Source organism: Tyto alba, unplaced genomic scaffold (assembly GCF_018691265.1).
Source record: "Tyto alba isolate M040663 unplaced genomic scaffold, T.alba_DEE_v4.0 Super-Scaffold_11, whole genome shotgun sequence".
In the NCBI taxonomy this organism is placed as follows: Eukaryota; Metazoa; Chordata; class Aves; order Strigiformes; family Tytonidae; genus Tyto; species Tyto alba.
This window is the reverse complement of record NW_024881273.1, coordinates 5,866,972-5,887,388: the sequence shown is the minus strand read 5'-3', so window position 1 is coordinate 5,887,388 and position 20,417 is coordinate 5,866,972. Positions and strand designations below refer to the sequence as shown.

Sequence of the window (20,417 nt, the reverse complement as noted above, 5' to 3'; positions counted from 1 at the left end):
AAGCCAATGGTTCTAGTGGTTCCTTTGGCCCCCTTATGTTCCTGATTTGGTTGGTTTCTTTCTGCTGATCATGATTTTTCACTGCTCTGCTTTGTCCCAGTTTTGACAGTGACCTTGAAAGCCTTCGCAGTGCCTTGATGAAAACTACTTTGGAGTCACATACCAAACCTCTGCCTAAAATACCTGGTAATTTATTCTTTCTTCCTGGCATTCACACCATAAATGTGAATTACTTTTTTTGACTTGCAGTTTGATTATAGACTAATAACTATGACTGTTTTTGGTTTTCCAGCTAAGTTATCCCCTGTGAAACAGGCACAGCTGAGGAATTTCCTAGCCAAGAGGAAAACTCCACCAATTAGGTCTACAGCTCCAGGTAAACCTTTCGTTACCACAGAAGTTTGAAATCCTTTCCAGGAGGGTGACTTACCTGCTGTGGGAATCAGTCCTGAAGTTAGCTTTTGGCTTCTCACTCCTCAGCCTCTACTTCTTAATTCTTGTTTCCTCCATCTGCTCTCAGTAAGAATTTCCTTCAGTTACTGTCTTGTTGAAGGCTGCCTTTCCTAGCAGTTAAGAATTCAAATCCTATCAATGCAGGATTAAAACAAGACAGTAGAAGAGCATCCTAAAATAAGGTGTCTCTGTCTTGGCTGTTAGGTTGGATAGTTCCCTCCACTTAATACACACATGTGATTTTGTTTCTGATCTTGCAGCAAGTTTGTCCCGATCTGCCTTCTTGTCCACAAGATATTATGAAGATTTGGATGAAGTCAGTTCAACATCCTCAGTTTCCCAGTCTCTGGAAAATGATGATTCACAGGCAGTAGACCAGGAAGAAGAGGCTGCTCCAGTCCCAGTCCCTCGTCATGCTCCTGTGGTCCGTACTCCCTCTATCCAGCCGGGTTTGGTGGCTCAGTCTCCATCCTTTGGGAAACAGCACCTCCCCCTGGGCACCATGCGTGAGTTGTTTTTGCAGTTTCTCTCCTATTCTGCATGTGTTCTTGTTGGTATCTTTAATCACTGTATCCATTGCCAGTGCTTCAGGTCCTGGAGAAATGAGGTTGCAGCATGCAGATGTATGTTGCCAAGTTTCTAGAAGCAGTTAGCAGAGTGGCACTGTAACCTCATGAACTTGAGCTAAAGGTGCTAAAATATCTTGATTTATTGACTATGATTTTTCTGATGGCCTGTTTCTTTCAGATAGTACTGACCCTAAGTAGCATGTCTTCCTTTAGTAATTCGCCTTTATGTGTATGCCATTATTTCTCAGAATAATGCCCAAAGACCAGGGAACTGAAGTACTAGTGCATTTGATTGGTGTGACCAGGGTTAGAAGTTCTGAGCCCAGTGAGTCACAGTAAGAACTATATTTGCATACACTCAGTTTTCTTTGTGTGAGAGAGGTTTTATCATCTCTATAGCCAGAGAGAAGAATAAGGTGTCAGCAGAAGCATCTGTAACAGTGAACCGAAAGTCTTCTAATGCATTGAAATGATAGTTGTTGAAACTTACTTGCTAAATTCATTGGGATATACAGGACCTGCCAGGGACAGATTGTGTTAATTGTTTAAAAGTCCTATGCATCAGTCTTGTCTGAAGGAAGCTGTGTACTTAGAAGAACTGTAGTTCAGCAGAGGTTTTCAAGTTTTCTTGATTTGTAGAGATATAGTGAACTGTAATGTTTTTGTTTGTTTTTTAGTGCCTACGTCTTCAAACAGAATCATACCACAAGGGGCAGATAGTACAATGCTTGCAACAAAGACTGTGAAACATGGGGCCCCTGCTCCCACGGTCACCGTTCCAGCACCTCAGGCAGCTGCTGCTGCAGCTCTGCGGAGGCAGATGGCTAGCCAGTCCCCAGGTAAAAGGATGGCTAATTGCCCAAGTGACCTCGGGCAGTTGAATGTGGTTTTCACAGAAATTTAGTGCTCTCAGTGGAGAAGATCATCAAGTAAAATGGGACACAGATCTGTATTTGTTGCATCTCTGAGCTATCCAGTGTTTCTTTGCCTTCCTTCTTCCTGCAAGCTACTAGTACGAAATGCCTGAGAAAATCCCACCTCAGGTTTTTCTGTATCACATCTTATCTGTGCTGTGGCAGAACTGTCAACGACTCTTAGGAGATCCTGGCATGGCAATTGATCTGTGTGCAAGAAAGTCTATTGGAGAGCAGAGAAAGAATGTAATTTGCCTATATTAATAACTCATTGTTATTAGCTATGCAATTAAAGATCTGAATTGTAAAACAGTTTTAATATTGAAGAGTTAAAGGTAAACTGTTGAGTTAAGCCTTGGATCTGCTTTTAATGGTTTTGAGTTGACAGGAGAAAGGTTCCCCAATTTAAGCTTTTTCTTGTTTGTTTTTAGACATTTCTCAGTGCTTCCCCAGTACTGCAGCATCAGTTCAGAAAAGAAACAAAATTCAGTTACTTGTAGAGGAATTGAGTTAGTTTATTTTCCTTGCTTAAGGAGAGCATAAGTGTGGAAAGTTGACTAGTGATGTGAATTCTGGCAGAGGCTGGGGTGTAACTACACAGGTCATTTCTGTTAACCTAAGAAATTAGAGTGTAGGCAAGGGAAAGTTTTGTAAGAATAATTGGATTTGGTCAGCTAACAATGAGAAAGGTACCAACTATACAGAAAGCTTTCCACTTTGGTGTCCTTATTTAAGGCTGAGATATCAAACGTTTTGGGCCAGATACACCATACACCTTCTAGTAACTCTGACAGATTTCTTATGGAGTTAGTCATAGGCACCATATTGAATGAAATGCTTAATATGGAGATTATCTTCACTTTTTTTTTTTTTCCCCCATTAAAGCTGTAAGCACCTCCTTGACTGAATCAACTCTGAAAAACGTTCCTCAAGTGGTGAATGTGCGAGAACTCAAGACTGGTGCATTGACTCCAGCTGTCTCTGCAGTAATAGGGTGAGTGGGTGCTCCCCTTCTTTCTGGTAGCCTTTGGTAGCACTTGCAATAGAGCACATCTGCCAGTGGGGAGCAGCAGTAGTATTTTACATAGTCTGACTATGAAAGACCTAAATGGATGCTTTTGGAGAAGGGTGTTGGGTTTGTGGAATGAAAAGAAGAATTTCTTTCCAGGTCATTCAAGGATTTGCTAATGGCTTGTCCTGAGCAAACGTTGAGATCAGTATTAACCTCCCTTTTCATTAGCCTGTGAAATGCATTTTAGTGCATCCTCTCCTTTTGGGATGCAAGGGTTTTACTGCTAACATGTACTTTGGATCTGGTATCTCTCCAGTCATTACCTCTGTTCTGTCTCTTTCTGTGAGGGAAGTGCACCCCTCTGTCACTGAGTGTGGTCTGTGGCCTTAAGCTGTCCAGATGTTGTTCCTTCTACTTTGTCATCCATTATAGAGAAAACCTTCTTTGGAGTTATAAATTCTGACACCCAACCCTTCAGTCAATAGGGGCCGATCTTTCTGGAAAAAATATAGAGCTCCAAGTCTGTCTTCCTCATGAGTAAATGATGAATGTTGTCTTCTGGTATTTAGCTTTTGTTAAGATTTCTCATGAGTTAGCTGTGACACCTGGATTTCCTATTTCTCTACCTCCTACAGACAACAGCCAGCTCAGCTCGTTCTGGAGATTTCTGACTTATCACCAGGCTCTGTCATCAGTCACAGAACTAGCCCTTTTCCCTGTCTGTAATAACCTTGAAACTGTCTTTGCTTGAAGTTCCTGCTATTGCTTATGACCAAGATAATGCATGGCCATTTCTGTGCTTGGGGAGTCAAGGGCACTACTGAAAAGTCTGAGCAAAGTTGGATGTACTGCATAAAGCAGAATAAACTCAGCACGTACATCTGATTATATGTCCACATGAAATTGCAAATGTTTTACCCACTTAACTGTGGGCTATATGTGTGGCTCCTGGAACACTTTCTGTTGTTGCATCGTGTCTGGTTTTCATATGTGTGTATACACTTCACTGTCAAAGAAAAAACGTGAAATTCCTTTGCTGCTTTTCAGAAAGGGAACAGAGTCTTACAGTGGTGGTACTCAGCTGCTGACCTTGAAATTTACTTCATGGTTTGTTCTGCATTGTAATTGGGAAACAGTTTGGGAGCTTTTTACTATTTTATCTTCTCCTAAAAGTGATAAAATGAGAGGGGGAAGGGCAGTGCTACATCTTTTGAAAGTAAAATTTGCAAACAGCTCTGCTTGGGAAATTTTTCTAAAAGTGGTGTTATGACCAGGAAGAGTTCTCCACTGTTTGTTTCATCAAAACTATGATGAAAAAAAATAGTGTGCTGGCTGTATGTAGACAAGGACATGAGCGAGCAATACGCATGAGATTGGTTTTCACTTTAACTGTAGTTAAAGACCTGCTTTACTTTCAAGTAGTTTTAGACTGGCAGTATTGATTGATTTCTCTAATTTATAAAGCACCGGCTAGCTTGATGTCTTGGAGGCTTTTTACAGTCCTGTTTTCCAGCTGACCTCATAAAAATGTACTGTCTAAAAATTCTGCCCAAATGAACCATGCTTGCCAGTCAGATTCAGCACCAAAATAAAGAGCATTCACCCAGCAAAGTTAATTCATCAATTTTTGCTACTTCAGACATCCTGGCTTCCTTTTGCCACCACAGCACACTCTTCGGGTTGTTAAGCAATAATGATTTTTCAGTTGTTATCAGCTGTTCAGTGGCCTATGACTAGGTGTGCTGGTGGTCCCAGTCCAGTTACTTTATATATAGTTTTCAGTGCAAAAAAAAACCCTCTTTCCACAACTGAAATCAAACCCAGCATTTTCATAGTCTTATCAGAGAAGCTGTGGGTCAAGTGGTCTTGAGACTTTTATGGGGAAAAGGTCCCACCCTATCATGAATTTCACAGACCTTCTGTAGTTTTCTTTGTTTGGGGTTCATATGAACTTGAAGTTTACAGCTGCACCTTCCCAGCATGGACTCTTTCCAGTGCTAATCTGACTTGTTTGCTTTACTTCTGCTCTGGGCAGAGGTCAAACCCAGGCCATGCAACACAGAGAGAGAGCACTTATTGCTGCAAGGAAGGGCTTACTAGTAATGCAAAGTTGTTTAAGGCACAAAACTATCCAAGATCAAATGGCTATGCAAAATTACTGTTTCATGCATGTGTCCTCTTCCTTTGGAATATAGTAGGAAATGTCCGTGAGTTAGCCTGCAGCTGACCAAATACAAAATGCAGTTTGGGAATCCTCATGCTTTAGGAGATACACAACTTCTGATGCCCAGATTCACTTACTGTCTGGGATTTGCAGCCTCAGCCTTTTCTATAGTATAGAAGTTGCTTATTGCCTTGGGGAACACCTGGGCTGAGTCAAGATGGAAAAAACCTGCTAGGCTAAGAGAAAGCTGGCCTTTGCCACCAGGAGAATGCAATCAGTGTTGAATTTAAGCTTCTGAAAGCTTACATGGTATTGGTTGTTTAAGTTGTTGAACCTGGTGAGCTACAGACTTGAGGAGATGTTAAAACTGGATGGCTGTTCCCAGGTTACGGTGATTTGGTGTGTTAATGGCCCACAGCATGTAAGGTAGGATGCTTCACCCCAGCAGAAGCTGCCGTTCTGCAGCAATTGTCTGTGGGCTCTGACGTACAATTTATTTTGTGTTCAAAATTCCTGAACCTATAATGTAGAATATAGGTTAATTTTATCACAGTTCTTGGCATGACTTCATTAATATTTATGCTACACTTCAAATACCCTCTCCCCCCCCCCCCCCCCCCCAACACACACACACTTTGTCTCCTTGCTCAGCATTATTGAGAGTTCCATGTACTTGTCTGGGCTCCACACTATAAAGGAAGCTTCTTAAATTTGTTATCCACCAGGCATAAAATTGTAATCCCCTTACCTGCTGATTTTTCATCAACTCTGTAGAATAGAAAGGCCTGACTCTTCAGAGACAAGAGTGTGTGAAGAATACTTGATCGTTTAAGTCTAGAGCTTTAAATACATTTGCAGACTTCCTCTGTTAAATGTGGCTGATTCATTTAAGAGGTTTATTCCCTAATCAGATTTGTTCTTTTGGAGTTGTGTGTGGAATCTTTAATAGTGGTGGTTGTTCAAGATTCTGGAAGCTGTGTTTTTTGAGAGTAAAGGAAGTCTCCTCTTAGACTAGTCATTCATTTAACGTTTTAATTTTTCTTTTTAAGGTCATCTGTACCTCACTCTGCAGCCCAGGCAGTCCACCAAGTTTTGGCGACTGTTGCTACAAATCAAGCTAAACAGGTATCTTGATATAGAATCCTTTCTGGAATACTGTACCTGGGCATGCTCAGCACAGTTCGGGGGTTTAGTTGTTTGTGGACAGGTCATTTAAAAACATCTTTTCACAGCTTGTCCTGCATTCTGGGCAAACCATTTATCTGTGACCTTGACAGTGTGATGCCAGGCATATCTTTATTATGTCTTGCCTTTTCCTGCTTTTGAGGACTTGCAGCTTTCTGATGGTCACAGCTTTGCAGCAGTAAGGGTTCCAGCTAACAACAGAGGAAACTGTATTAAGTAGATACACCTAAATTTCACACACACACACAAAAAGTGCTAGGCAATCAAAGGAGAGGGTAGTTTACCTATCCTATTATTCTATTGAAAACATTTCTTATTGGTTGACAGGCTGCTAGGTTTCATGTCCACAAATCAAAAAAACATGCAGCACTCTTTGTCCCCTGGAATCATTGAGCTGTTGCCCATGGAGGCTTAGTGGCCTCTGCAAAAGACTTGTTGAAAAGGTTGAATATAGACTCAGTAGCTAAGTGTCAAGACATAATGGCCCCAAGATTGAAGGGCACTTCTGAGTGCTTTGACTTCCTCTAGTTTGTTCTGAAGTCCCTGAATGACTTGTAGTATTAGACCAAGGCCAGAAGGACCTTTGTTAGTGGACAGACTGCACTGATGTGAAGTGGTTTTGTGTTTTTAGACACCTCTAACGAGCTCGCTCAAGGGACAGACTCCACCTTCCTCTGTGTGCACACCCTGTCCTATGGCATCTACATCTGGTTCAACGTCATCTGGCAACAAAGTCTCAGGTAAATTGTCTTTGGTGGAGGTGGAAATAAGGCCTGGATGTCTCTTGCTACCTGTCAGGGCGCACAATCCAGAAAATTAAAACACTGAGGAAAAAAGATCTGCCTCCACTGAGAGGCTTCCATGGCAGTCTTGAGGGAGAGAATTTGAAAAAACAAAGTACAGAAGAGCAGGAGAGTGGTTTTGTACACAACCCTATGTTTTGTCTCTGCCTGTATCTAAAATTCAGTGATACAGTTCATTGTTCAAAGGGGGATTCAGAACATATAACCCTTAACAAGAAATGTTGAAAGCATATCGTCCAAAGACTACTGTGGTTTGACAGCAAATCAAGAGCAGACATCTTTGTTGTTTTGTCTTTTAAACATGAAAAATTGTTGCATTTGTGCAGGAAAGTAATTGCATCCTGAAGTAACAGAGATAGTTTTTCCATACATTGGTGTCTCACTCTTGAGTATTTCTGTCCTAAAGGCTGCAGCACCACAGGAGTACCTGAACTAGCTGGAAATGGGCTACTTCAGGTACTGGGTCTGTTGAGCATGGGGCTGTATGACCAATTTCAAAGTCAGTTCAGATACTGTGATCTGTTTAGAAGTTTCTAAGGAAAGGAGTGCTTAGTTTACATCAGTCAGTGCAAATGGGGGAAGAGGAAACTTTTAGGGAAGGAAGGAATTGATTTTTAATGTGTATCAGATAATAATGCTTGCATTGGACATGGTTTTATAAGCCTCTTGCATAAATATTTGAAATCCATCTCTGTTGCTCTTCTGCCTTTAATCTGTGGATGTAGGTTGCCTCTTAGCCAGGAGTAAGAAGCAGTAAAAATATCTAGGGAACATATTTGACTTGGTAAATGCTTCTGAAATTTTGGTTTACTGAAAATTTCAGCTCCTGAATTTGCTAGCACTTCCTTTTTATATCGAATGTTTTTTGATATGTTGATGAGAGATTATACCAAGTATTTCTTAGTTTTTGGATTTTGTTTAATTTTTATTGTCAAGATGGTGACACCTGTCTTTGTTCTAATAGGATATATGTTATTGCCTTAAATCTTTGAAATAATTCATGTATTCTCTGACATCGTAACAGTAGCAGGGATGTTTATGTGCACAAATATCAAACCTCGTCTAAATGGCAAAAAAGCTTTGTTTCCAACCAATAAAAGACTCTGTGCAAACTATTCCTTTCTTCTTTGATGGCTGGATGACAAAGTGCTCTTTTCTTATTTGTAATGCTTGTTCTTGTAACTTACAGGACAAGGGACAGTAAAAACAGTTACAGCTGTGACTTCTTCTACAGTGACATCAGTACCAGCAACAACTGCACAGCTTAACAAAGCATTCTCGTTTTCTTCTGTGGGGTCTGTATGAATGTTAAGTTTTCTTTGTAGTTGACATTAAGTATGACCACTGGCTGTTACAGCAAGTGTTGCCTACAAGCTGCATAATACTGTAAAATGGCACCTGCAGATGTTAGATTGGGATGGCAGGGGTTGCACCAGGTTTCTCAGAATACCTTGTTTGTAGAAGCCTGCCTGAGTGAGGTCTGAAGGTCTGTGAGAATTTGACACAATATCATGTTGCTTTGAGATTTTTCAGTCTGTCACTAATCAAGAGTAAATAATGGCTGGCTTTCTTTTCAGGTTTATCTGTAGTGGACTATAGAACAAATCATACACTGTGCGTACTAGTATTTCTCATCATCAGGGGATGGTTTGAGATTAGAGCAATATGACTGTGCCTAAAGCACCCACTCATGGCCTGATGCACTGGGTTCCCTGACTGTCTTTCAGTGCACATCACCACTTCTCACCGAGTTAGAGAAGAACATTTATGCTGTGTCTTGTATGTTGGGGTTAAGGAAGAGAAAAAGATGCAGACCATAGCTAGTTTTAAACCATGTTCTTTAATTAGTGAACAAAGAACAGCAGCAGGAAAATCATCCCTAACAAGTTGTGCAGAGGCATGTGAGAATGAACTTTGGCTTTAGCAGCAGGCAAAGAGGTTGAACACTGGAAGCTTCTGCTCTCAGAGAAGAAGAAAGAACCTGAGCATGTTCATATTAACACTTGTCACATCTGAAGATGGATTCTAAAGGAATGATGTTGGGTTTTCTAACCTGCATGTACATATGGAGGTTTCAAATGCTGGCAGAGGTTTGAGACAGAAGTTCTAGAATTTCAAGTTAGGACTTGAAATTGGTACTGATGGTCAAACTTGCTGAATCACTTATTTTAGTACAACAGAATAAATTCCATGTTTTGTCTTAAAGTGGTCTAGTCATGAAGGTGACTAGTGAGTCTCCGTGCCATCTGGTGATTTCTATTACAAAACAATGACACAAAGCCAGGTGCATGTTATGAACATACATTCTGAAATCTCTTATGGAGTGTTTTTCAGGGATGACAAAAATACTTCCGTGATCACATCTTATGTTTGGGAGAGGGGGAAGACTCCTTAGAAATGATTGTTTGAAATTCTGCATGTTTACCTATGATGCTCAAGTGAATTTCTCTTTATGAAGTGGGTGACATTATTTCAGAACATGCATACCTTCAAATGGCTGGTTTCTTTCAGTCTTAACCATTTGTCTGCAAGTTTATCAGGTGGATGTTACCCAAACGCCTTACTGTGCTCCTCAAAGGGCTAAGATAGTCCTTCTGAGAGATGGAAGTTCAGATTGAAAAAGCAAACAAACCCTGCCTTTGTCCCAGGCTGCAGTGCCTCAGTCTGTAAACCATATGCTAAATACAGTGCCATTGTCAGTGATGTCTTAGTTACATGGCCTGACTTCTATATCAGCAGCTGATCTTGAGAATTGGAGAAAGCTTAAAAAGCCTCAGGGGATGAAGGTCTTTGGATGACCCCAGCACTCATTATGAAATATCAGAGGATTTTTTCAAGACATAATATTTTTAGTGTGAAATTGTAATGGAAACTTAATTTCTGTCTTGCTATGAGTGATCCCATTTTCAACAGGTGGTAGTATCCAGTTATTCCCCTTTGTACATGCACTGTCTTTTACCTTTCAGCTCTTCTAAAAAACTCTAGTTGCCACTGTGGCTTTTGCTCTTCTTAGTGTCTTGTTAGTCTCCCCGGAACTATCAGGATTTGGTGCATGATGTTCAGCTCCTGAGTCAAAAGAACTTCAAACTCTGACTCTCTTTAACCCTCTAGAAGCCTTGTCAGAGAGGAAACACACGGAGCCCAATCTGTGTGCATGCTTCTCTCTGCTTAGTTGTTGGAGAAACTGTTCTTGTGCTTGTGTGCCTGACTTTGTGCAAGTCTGTACTGGAAATCTGAGTCTTAGAGTTTTGTTCATCATGGGGTTGGAAGTTTCAACACTTTGAGCTAGGTGTCATTCTTTCTCCTTTTTCCTCCTAGGTCTGGATTTAATTTTGGTGTTGGCACATCAGCTGCTTCATCACCAACACTGCCCAGCCTCGCTTCCTCGCAAGGTTAGTTTGGAAGAGTGTGCAAACAACATCTCTTCCCTGCTAAGAGAATGCTTACTCTTCCTAATTTGTGTGGTTCTTTTTTTATGTTGTAGTTCTATTTATAAAATTGCAGTAACTGCAATAACATTATATATGTATGCTGGATTATGCCCTGTAATGCACAGAAATCTAGGCCACCTGCCTTTCAATTAAGAGTAAGCAAAATATTTGCTGCCAAGAACATCTGGGAAGTACTAGTTTATGAAAAAGGTAACATCTATAGTATTTTCCTCTGCTGTCTTCAATCTGTAGATTTAAAGTTGCCGAGGTGGTTTGACACAGAAAGTGGTCATTAAGTGGAGTAGTAATGGGAGGGGAATGCTTGGGATGGCTTTGTGTTGCTTCTAAAATTGAGTTGGTGATATATTTGCTGCCTTTCCATTTCATAGATAGATCCTATTTGCTGGGCCTGGAAAAAGGGGACCAATACATCTGCTTTATAATATTATTGAAGTTTTCTGCCTCTAATTTTGGTCTTGCACAAGAGATTATATGGTCAAAAACTGAATTCCAGTGTTATTGGTTGCTCTAATAAAAGATACCACCTCTTCTTAAAAATCTTAGAACCTTAGACCGTCACAACCACAGCAATGCTACTAATACTCTGTTGACCTTAAGCAGGGACAACTAACTTGGTTTAAAACTTGAAGATTCAGTTAATGTAAAAGCTTAGGTAAATAGCACTGATTAAAGGAGTGGGAGGTGCAGGAGACAGACTCATCAACCACAGTGTTGTGTGAGAGCAGTTACTTTGCGCTGCTCTGTGAAATGGTAGGAGCACCTTTGCCTCTTAGCTGGTGATGGCAGAACAGAAGCAATTTCAGTGCCTCAGGAGGAAACAAATGCTACATTATTCAGTATCAGTTACTAATATACTTAAATATACTTAATATGCTTACAGGGTAAAACACAAGGATAATACCAGCTGTGCTAAGAAGCTTTTGCTCTTTGTTATTTGATCTCTGTGTGGATTTCCTGTACCTTGTCCAAATCAACCCATAGTCCAAACACCAATGCAATGTCTTCAAGTCAGAATTTGTGTGCATTTGGAGCACAGAAATGAAATTACAATACATCAAATAAAACTAGTCCAGTTTCCCTTAAAACTTCAGCAGTTTCACAGTGCTGGACAGCAGTATATCTTATAAGTAGAGCTACTTTGGCAATTACATTTGAGAGCTTTTCTCTAGTCTTTCAAAGCTGAAAACAGGCTGCATATTTATAGACCACTGATCAGTTTCTAGTTGAATTGGTAAAGAAAGATTTGATTCTACAGAAGACTTTTCAAGTGCCAGCAAGTATTTTTATGACCCAAACTCTGTTCTGAGCCATTGGTTTAAACAGAGTTATGTAGTGAATGTCAGGAATTGTTCAGCTGAATCAAGTAAAGGGTGAGAATGATCTTGACAGCAAATGGTCTGTAGTAACCAGGTCTTTTATGTTTTTTTCAAACTGATGAAAAAGAGATATGAGGCAAAAGTTGAAATTGTCTGTCATCGGAGAAGGATGTTGAAGTAGAGGCTGACATGAATGTAACAGTGTTTGTCACTGTAACCCTGTCCATAAAGGCTTCAGATGTCACTGTTGTCTCCTGAATGCAAGTGGAAGTGGCAATTACCTGATGGTCAGAGGCTATATGGTTCTGAGGCAAGAGCACTGTCTAACAATCTGTAAAGCACTAAAGCATGCTATTATTGTAAGAATGATAAATGAGCTTTGCATGCCATAACTCAATTTGTAACTTCTGTCTCTCTCACTGACAGCCCCTGCTAAAGACTCCACCCAAACTGATTCGTTTTCGCTTGCTGGGGCTTCCAAATTTGGAGTAGTCCCCGAGAGCTCCTTTGCTTTTGGATCCCTCAAGCCAGCAAGTGCTCCAGGACCTTTAGTAGGAAATAGCTCCTCAGCAGATGGCAGCCAGTCAAATAAACCTGCAACATCTTCTGCTCCCTCTGCAGCTTCCAGCAAGTTGGATGTCCCTCCTTCTAAAGCAGGAGATCACTTGTTTCAAAGCAATCTGGCTGGGGAAACTCTTGGGAGCTTCTCAGGATTACGCGTTGGTCAGGTAGATGATAATGCCAAGACCACTGCTAAAGCACCATCTACCAGTGTTTCAGGAGCACAGTCAACTAAAGTATCTACAATACCTTCTGGGTTTACTTTTAGTGCTCCCCTGTCATTAGGAAAAGCTGGAGAAGCTGCTTCAACATCAGTCACGTTGGCTGGCACAGCATCCCCGTCCATCAGCACCAGTGCCACAGGCAGTCTCTTTGGCAATGTGCAGATAACCAACACAGGGTCTTCTGGGGTATTTAATCTTGGAGGTTCTAGTAGCAACAAACCCCCCTTTTCATTTGGTATTCAGCAAGCAAACAGTATGAGCACTTCCACCTCTACCCCTTCTACTCTCTCTGCTTCAACGTCCCTCTCATTCGGAAGTTTCTTGAGTTCTTCACAAACTGCTGCCCCTGCTGCAACTTCTAGTAAGGGTGCAGGGGATGCCAAATTACCGTCTGTGTCAGAAAAGCCATCTGAAAATGAAGCTGTGGCAGCTGGGTCTTCACCTCCAATGACACAGTCACCACAACCGCAGGTACAGCTTTCAGAGTCCATTAAAGAACCCGCTTTACCCCAGGCCACAGCCGGGGACGCCGTTCCTGCGGGCTCTGGCACCACTTTGGCAGCACCTCCCCCTGATGCCGTTGCTGCTCCTGTGTCCGCAAGTGATTTGAAGGCACCGGTGCCTCCCACTGTCTCTGCATCTGCCCCACTAGATCAGAATGTCTCAGCGACAACCTCTACAACAAACATTGCCGCTCCTGCAGAAGCCACGAGTGTGTTGGCTTCTACCTCTGATGTTACTACATGTGTTCAGAGTCCAGCTGTTGGTGCCTCTGTGTTTGCCCCCACTTCTGCGGGCTCCTCGGTCTTCTCTCAGCCTCCGAGTTCCAGCTCTTCTGGCTCAGCATTTAGCCAGCCTGCTGGGGATACAACGGCCACTCCTTCCACACCACCTGTTTTTGGACAGCTACCAGCAGGTACCACAGCATCCTCTCCGTTTGGGCAACTCACCACCAGTACCTTGTCCACTGCCACCGCTACCACACAGGCTGCCAGCTCAGGTTTTGGTGCTTCTGCTTTTGGCACCACCACTACTGGGGGCTTTGGTCAGCCAGCCTTTGGACAAGCACCAACCTTTGGCCAACCAGCAAGCAGTTCTTCAGGTGGCTTTACCTTTAGCCAGTCTGGGTTTGGGACAATGCCAGCCTTTGGCCAGCCAGCAGCTTCCACAGCAGCCTCGAGCAGTGGCAGTGTTTTTGGAGCACCAGCTAGCACCAACAGCACCAGCTCGTTTTCCTTTGGACAGCCATCTGCCAGCACTGGAGGTGGGTTGTTTGGGCAAAGCAGCCCTCCAGTGTTTGGGCAGAACACCGGCTTTGGGCAAGGGGGATCCGTTTTTGGTAGTGCTGCTGCCGTTACTACTACAACATCATCTGCTGGGTTCAGCTTCTGCCAAGCTTCAGGTAAGAACAAACTACAGGGAAATGTGATATCCCAGCTGTGCTGTCTGACTGAAGCACAGAGAACTGTATATCACTGGGGAAAGTAGGACGTTTTTTAGTGCCTTTTTTTTTCCCCCCTGTGGCACTTGATAGTTTTTGGTTTGTTTTTTGTTTTGGTTTTTTTTTTTTCAATTAGTAAGAATAGGATCTGCAGTGTGTGTGAGGAGGCTGCTAATGTTGGACACCAAAGAAGCCTTTGCTTTGCTTCACTATTCATCAGTAGGCCTCAATGTAGCCTTTTCAATGCAATCTTGCATTTTTTTTTTTACTTAGAAGTCTATATTGACTTAATTTTGAATTATGTATTGGGTTGAACTCAGCATAGTGTGAAAGATCTTAAACTAATATGTTGTAAATGGTCACACTGAAGTGGTAAAACAACTCAGAGACCATAATTGAGGCAATAAATACAGATGCAGCCTTTTCTTCAGAGGGCTGCATTGACTGCGTGCAACAATGATGTAGAGCCAGGTATACTATTGTATCATGATCTGGGATGGCAAAAAAATTTTAGGCCCTCAAAGTGATGGGTTAGCAAGGAACTAATCTGTTAAATCCGCTTTTGCGTTTGGAAACATCTCAAAATTAAGTATAGCCATAACATGGCCATCAGCTACCTGTCTGCAGTTACATTGAATATTTGCACAAACCAAACCTTCTTTGTCAGTCTCCTTTTATTCTCCACATTACTACAATGTATTGTTGGGTTTTTTCCCAAAGCTTTGTCCATACAATCTTCAGAGAGTTCCCAGGGAAAAGTGAAAAGTACATAGTAGCAGAGAACATGTATTTCCAAGGAAGAGAAATTAATTAGGCTCATTTAATTAAAAATGATGGCACTGTAGGCAAATGGCTTGCTCATTTTAACTACAGCAACAGAGAACAGTTAAACTGGGGGAAATGAACTCTGCTTGAGACAGGTGTTCCTAATTATAGAAATGCAAGTTTTATTACAAAGTGCATATTTAAGTGAACTGGGAAATAGAATGGGGAGTTCTTTTTTTAATCAAAACAATTATCTATAACAGGAATCTTTAGATAACAAAGCTCAGATATTCCCTACACAAGGGCAGTCAGAACAATACCGTACTTGTTCATGACTTGCAGCATTATTATAGCAATGTTAACAGAAATACAGTTTTTTTGTGAAGTTAGCAACAATCCCACAAGTGAAAAGGCCTTTTGTTTTCTGTTTGTTTTTAAGTTGGTCAAGGAGAAAAGGAGAATGACTTTTCAAGTAAATTTTCAGTGGAATTTATTATGTATGTTGGCACATAATTTAAAATTGTTCAACCTAGATACATTTGTATCCGTGTGTTTTGGCATGGGAGACTTGTCCTTTCCATGTTCTGGACTAATGTCATCTCCCTGAATTGTCTTATACACTAGTAATAGTTCTGGTGGATTATTTTCCTTTCTTTCTTAGCAGGTTTTGGATCTAGTAACACAGGTTCTGTGTTTGGGCAAGCAGCTAATACTGGAGGCACTGTCTTTGGCCAGGCAAGTATTAATTCCTTTTGTAGAAAGAAGGGACTGTTACATATAGTGAACTTGTTCAGGGTTCCCTACCTATTTCTGATATATGTAAAAAAAAGAAAGATACAATTTGACATGCTCAGTAAAAAGTGTCCCAGTCTGTACTGAAGATATTTATTATTCTAGTGGGCACTAAAGCAGCATCTGCAGGAATGTTTTCCAAGGGGTATGGAGAGACAAAACATATTATCACATGCAAGATAAGATAGAGATGTGGTAAGTCACACGCCTTTATTCCATGCTAAGTGGAAAGTGGACAGTGTAGAGCAAGTTTCAAAGGCATTATTCTGTACTGTTAGCAAGGTTTAAGACAGGCTGAAATTAAGATTTCATTGCATTACGTGTTGGAAGGTAATTTCTTGCTGGTTCATCAGCCTCTTAGTACATCCAGTGGAATAGGCCAGACAGAAAGATTAGCCTTGGGGGTGTGTGCTGCTTTGCCTTCGCTTAAATCCCATTTTTGTCCTTTGTGTTCCAGCAGCCATCTTCTTCCAGTGGAGGCTTGTTTGGATCTGGAAGTGGTGGGAGAGGTGGAGGCTTCTTCAGTGGTTTGGGAGGAAAGCCAAGTCAGGATGCAGCCAATAAGAATCCCTTCAGTTCCTCCAGTGGAGGATTTGGCTCTGCAGCTTCCCAGAGTAAGTGAACAAAACAAGAATACAAAATGTGTTGTGATTTCCATCTGCTTTTGTGATCCCATCTGCTTCTCTGCCGTTAGTTGTCTTTGAGTAAATTCTTTGTTAACATGAAAGACTTCTAGGGGGTAACAGAGACGGAGAGTATGCATGATGTGTAATTGAAATTTTTCTTCTAGGTTTATGGAAAACAAGTAGGGAAGCCATTGAAACAAAGAAGCAGATGTAAGAAGTGTAAAGAATATCTATGTTCTGTAGGGAATTCTTGGCCAAATGCTTTTTAAAATTGAATACTCTGAATTCCTGTCACTGAATTTCTGCTTCCAACTTGGTTGGGAGTTAGAAATCTTTAATTATTTCTCATCTGCCCTAACACTGTATAAATTGTTAAGAATCCCATCCTCAAGAGAAACCAAGTTAACAAGTGTGTGATGAGTAACGGTTTCCTCAGCTTTGTCCTTAAACCTGCTATCTTTATGCAGCACATGCAAGATATTTTATCAAAGTTTGCTGTAATATATGAATAAGCTCTCAGTCATTTTTCACATCTAGGAGGAGATGTGAAATTTTTCACTCACGTGGATGTAGTAAAGAAGACCAAATATACTTGGTGGTTGGTTTGGGAATGTAGTCTGTTTTGGTAAGGAAGCAGTTTTGTAGAGTTCCTTTTATCAGTTTTTATCCAGATTTTGTAGATGGCGTGGGGGTCTCACACGTAAACTCTTATAAGCATGGTGTCAGCTGGGTAGATGAGAGGAATTGTGTTAGAACCCTCTTTGGAAGGGGGGACTCAGCACTTGTCCTTAATTTTGCTCCAGTTGTCAGCTAAAAAGCGTCAGTCCACATGTGTGTTTTAGCTAAATCAATCTGCACGTGAGGTGCCACACCAAGCCTCCTACATGTTGCTTTTTGCCCAGACAACCAACCTAGCAAAAGGAGGCAAAAAAAGTAGTTAGGAATACATTAGAGCTACCTGCAGGTTCCTTTGTACCAGGGACTTTAAGGTACTATTAGAAATTTTTTCTAGAAGCTTTAAAGGATTAACTGTAAAGGCCAGAATCAATCACTGTCTATTAGTGTAAAGATTATTCTTTTTAATGCCAGAGTCAAGTTAAAAACATATTAGACCTGAGTTTTCTGGGCTAACAGGTCTTGGTAGTATTCTAAAATTTTACCTGAGGTGCATGTATGCTGTTGTCTGCTGTAGCAATTAGTTTGAAATGCTGTCCGGCTCTCTCGTGCCTTTCGTGTGCAGCTGTTGCAGATCTGCGCTTGTTACATGCATTTGTATGTCACAAAAGCTATTCATAATTATTTCCTAAGTGTGGCTTTTATTTAATGAGATTGCCCAGCTTTGTTATTTCATCACTCGTGACTTTGGTGTGGCAGAAGGGAAAAGCGGAAGGGGTGGAGTCCAGCAGGTAGAAAGCACAAAGAAGGGGAAGCAGTGTCTAAAACATAAACGTAGGGGAACAAAGGGAAACTGTAGAATTAGCTGCAAGTGGTGAGAAGTAGCACTTCAAGTCATGGGAGAGCAAATCCATTTATTTTATTACGTCTTTAATGTTCCATTTGGATTAATGATTGAGGTCAGTTCTCTAACATTGCTAATTTAATCTTTCTTTGTTGCAGTGCTGTTTTTTGTGATGAAATAAACAGATAGTTCACCAGAGAAAAGCTTTGGTCATTCTGTGTCCCGCCACTAGATGCTAAAACTCTGTGTAGCCTTGTGAAAGACGAAAACTTGAGTTATTTCTCAGTAAGGCTGGAGAAGTTCGGCTTCTACTTTAAGGTCCTGTCAGGTACTCATGTTAAGAAATACTAGCCATTGCCAAAACAGCCAAGAATCTTTAATTTGTGGTGGATTTGTGTTGTCCCAAGAGACTGATTCTAGCTGTTTTCACTTGAGGGATTGTCTTAAGTGACTGCAGCACAGGATGCAACAAAACAAATCATCCATCACTGTAATTTGCTAGATTGAAGCAATAAAGTGTTGTTAGTGGTCCGTCAGATCCAGAATGAATCTTAGTGAAACTACAGAGCCCTGTAGGAATAGGGAAAAACTCTGCTTCTCTCTGCAGGGTGCTGTTTTCAATGTGGTGTTCATTTTGAGCTTGGAGTTAGGGAAGTAAAAGGCGTTTTCCTTTCTCTTGATCCAGTTAATGAAGTGCAATGTAGAATATTGTCTTTTATGAGCTTCACAAGTATTCTTCATCTCCCCAGATTCTTCTAGCTTATTTGGAAACAGCGGAGCAAAGACTTTTGGATTTGGCAGCTCATCTTTTGGAGAGCAGAAGCCTACGGGTACTTTCAGCTCTGGTGGTGGAAGCGTGGCATCTCAAGGCTTTGGGTTCTCCAGTCCAAACAAAGCAGGTACTTTGTTAATCCACCCACTATGAACACCCACACTTATCTGAGAGATAGTAGTATTCTACCAGTTGGCTGTCTACAGCCTGGACTCAATACACGTACAGGAATTGCCTCTGAACAGTAAATAAAAAAATGACTACTGGCTTAGTGAATGGAACTTTAGCTGGTGGATTCAAGGCAGAGATTTACAATCTCTTGTGCAGAAAAGCATCCAGTAAACTACATTTTCAGGTGTTCATACCAGAAATTTCCATTGCAGTTTAAGAGCAGAGAGCTGGCTGAATTAGTTCTGGTCTTATGTGCTGTACAATGAAGAGTACAGATTATGGAACTGAATAAATATTTCCTATTTTTAGACGCTTTCTTGGGATATTGTATTCCAAACTTCACTCTGGGTTCTGTAAGCCTTTTTGTCCCCATTTCTTCATGTGAGTGAATGCACAAGTGTATACAGTGGGAAAGCTTCCTCATAAAATTCATATCAGACATGCCTCAGGTCGTTCTCTTTTGAAATCAGTCTGAGCTGTCATCGTACTTTCTTCTGTGGTTGAGCTGTTGTTCTCTCTGTCGATTGAGTTAATTGAATCAAACACTGGAAATTTCACAAAATCTTTTCTTTTTATTATCATCTGCCCAAAGAAAGAGCCACAAAAGTAGTGGTGACTGTGATATGGTTGTTAGAACTGAATGGCAAAATGTTCATTGTGTTAATTACCAGGCAAAAATGGAGGCCCAAAGGGTCAGGCAGAGCAAAGCTTTTCTCCCCTATCCTCAGACCATTCTTACAGTGAACACTGATGAAGATAGGTGTTCTGCTCCAAGTGTGTCTGTTGAAGATTCATTACTGGGGAAAGTAGGGGAGGCTCGGTCATCCTTGAAGTTGTCTTGAGACAATGGTGCTTAACTCCCTTTGGAGAAGCAGTGCTTTGAGAGGAAGCATACTCTGCTTTGACAGTAGCTGTGCTCTTGTGTCAGTGAAGTGGCTGAGAGCACAATGATGACGCTGTCAGATCCAGCAGCCATTTGTAAGGTGTCTCAAGTATTGTGATCCGCTTGGTAGCGGACTGAGTTTCTTGTCTCAGACATACCTCCATCTGTTATTTGTGCTACAGGATGAGAAAGGCATTGCTGAAGGAAGTTCTTCTTTCATCCACCCAATGACTCTCTTTGATTATTTTGGTTTCAGAATTCTTCTTGAGATAGGATTTTTCAAGAGGTTTCTGCAGAAGACACATCCACTCACGCAGAGCCCCTCAGATCCTTCTCTCATCTGGTTATATTTGCTAAATATTGAAACAAATGGTGTGTCTTCCTTTCCCGACTACAGTGGAAGGGTTTATGTGATTTGAATTGCCTTTTGTCCTGGCTACACCACTTAGAAATAGTGGAGAAAGGAAAGTGAAATATGTTAATGTGCATAGTAAAAGAGGGTGTATGCCGAGTAAAGCTTCAGTCCCTGTGATAAATACTCTAACTTCCTAGAGATAGAGGTAACAAGATATCTGATCTGTGTTTAAATAATTCAGGCCTAGCATTTATTTTTTCCAGACCTTTTGTGTTTACAGCCAAACAGTATCCATTACCTTGACATGGACTGGAATTTCACCCAGGGTATTAAAATGTGTGGTGGTATCCCATCCTCATCCCTAGTCAAACAAAAGAGCAGGTGTCCTTCATGTTCCACAGTGTCAATTAGAAACAGGCAAATAATATCAGTAGATGAACACAGAATAAAATAATCTAGGTAGAAGTCCATTCCGACCTGTGGAAGGCAGCTAAACCCAA

The 20,417-nt window shown here is 41.2% G+C and overlaps 1 protein-coding gene across 6 annotated transcripts in view; it reads left to right on the top strand.

The window, feature by feature from the left end:
* The window catches only part of NUP214 (nucleoporin 214), a 45,877-nt gene that overhangs the window by 18,037 nt on the left and 7,423 nt on the right, over positions 1-20,417 (top strand). For 2 of the 6 annotated variants that reach the window (XM_033012043.2, XM_033012038.2), the window contains exons 20-32: positions 101-186; positions 293-376; positions 714-959; positions 1,700-1,861; positions 2,822-2,930; positions 6,162-6,237; positions 6,929-7,037; positions 8,290-8,395; positions 10,419-10,492; positions 12,295-14,055; positions 15,524-15,594; positions 16,109-16,265; positions 18,486-18,635. In XM_033012043.2, coding sequence (XP_032867934.2) covers positions 101-186; positions 293-376; positions 714-959; positions 1,700-1,861; positions 2,822-2,930; positions 6,162-6,237; positions 6,929-7,037; positions 8,290-8,395; positions 10,419-10,492; positions 12,295-14,055; positions 15,524-15,594; positions 16,109-16,265; positions 18,486-18,635 — 3,191 coding nt within the window. Of the gene's footprint in view, positions 1-100; positions 187-292; positions 377-713; positions 960-1,699; positions 1,862-2,821; positions 2,931-6,161; positions 6,238-6,928; positions 7,038-8,289; positions 8,396-10,418; positions 10,493-12,294; positions 14,056-15,520; positions 15,595-16,108; positions 16,266-18,485; positions 18,636-20,417 lie in introns of all 6 variants that reach the window. The other 4 variants (XM_033012040.2, XM_033012037.2, XM_033012042.2 and 1 more) reach the window with 3 other exon arrangements.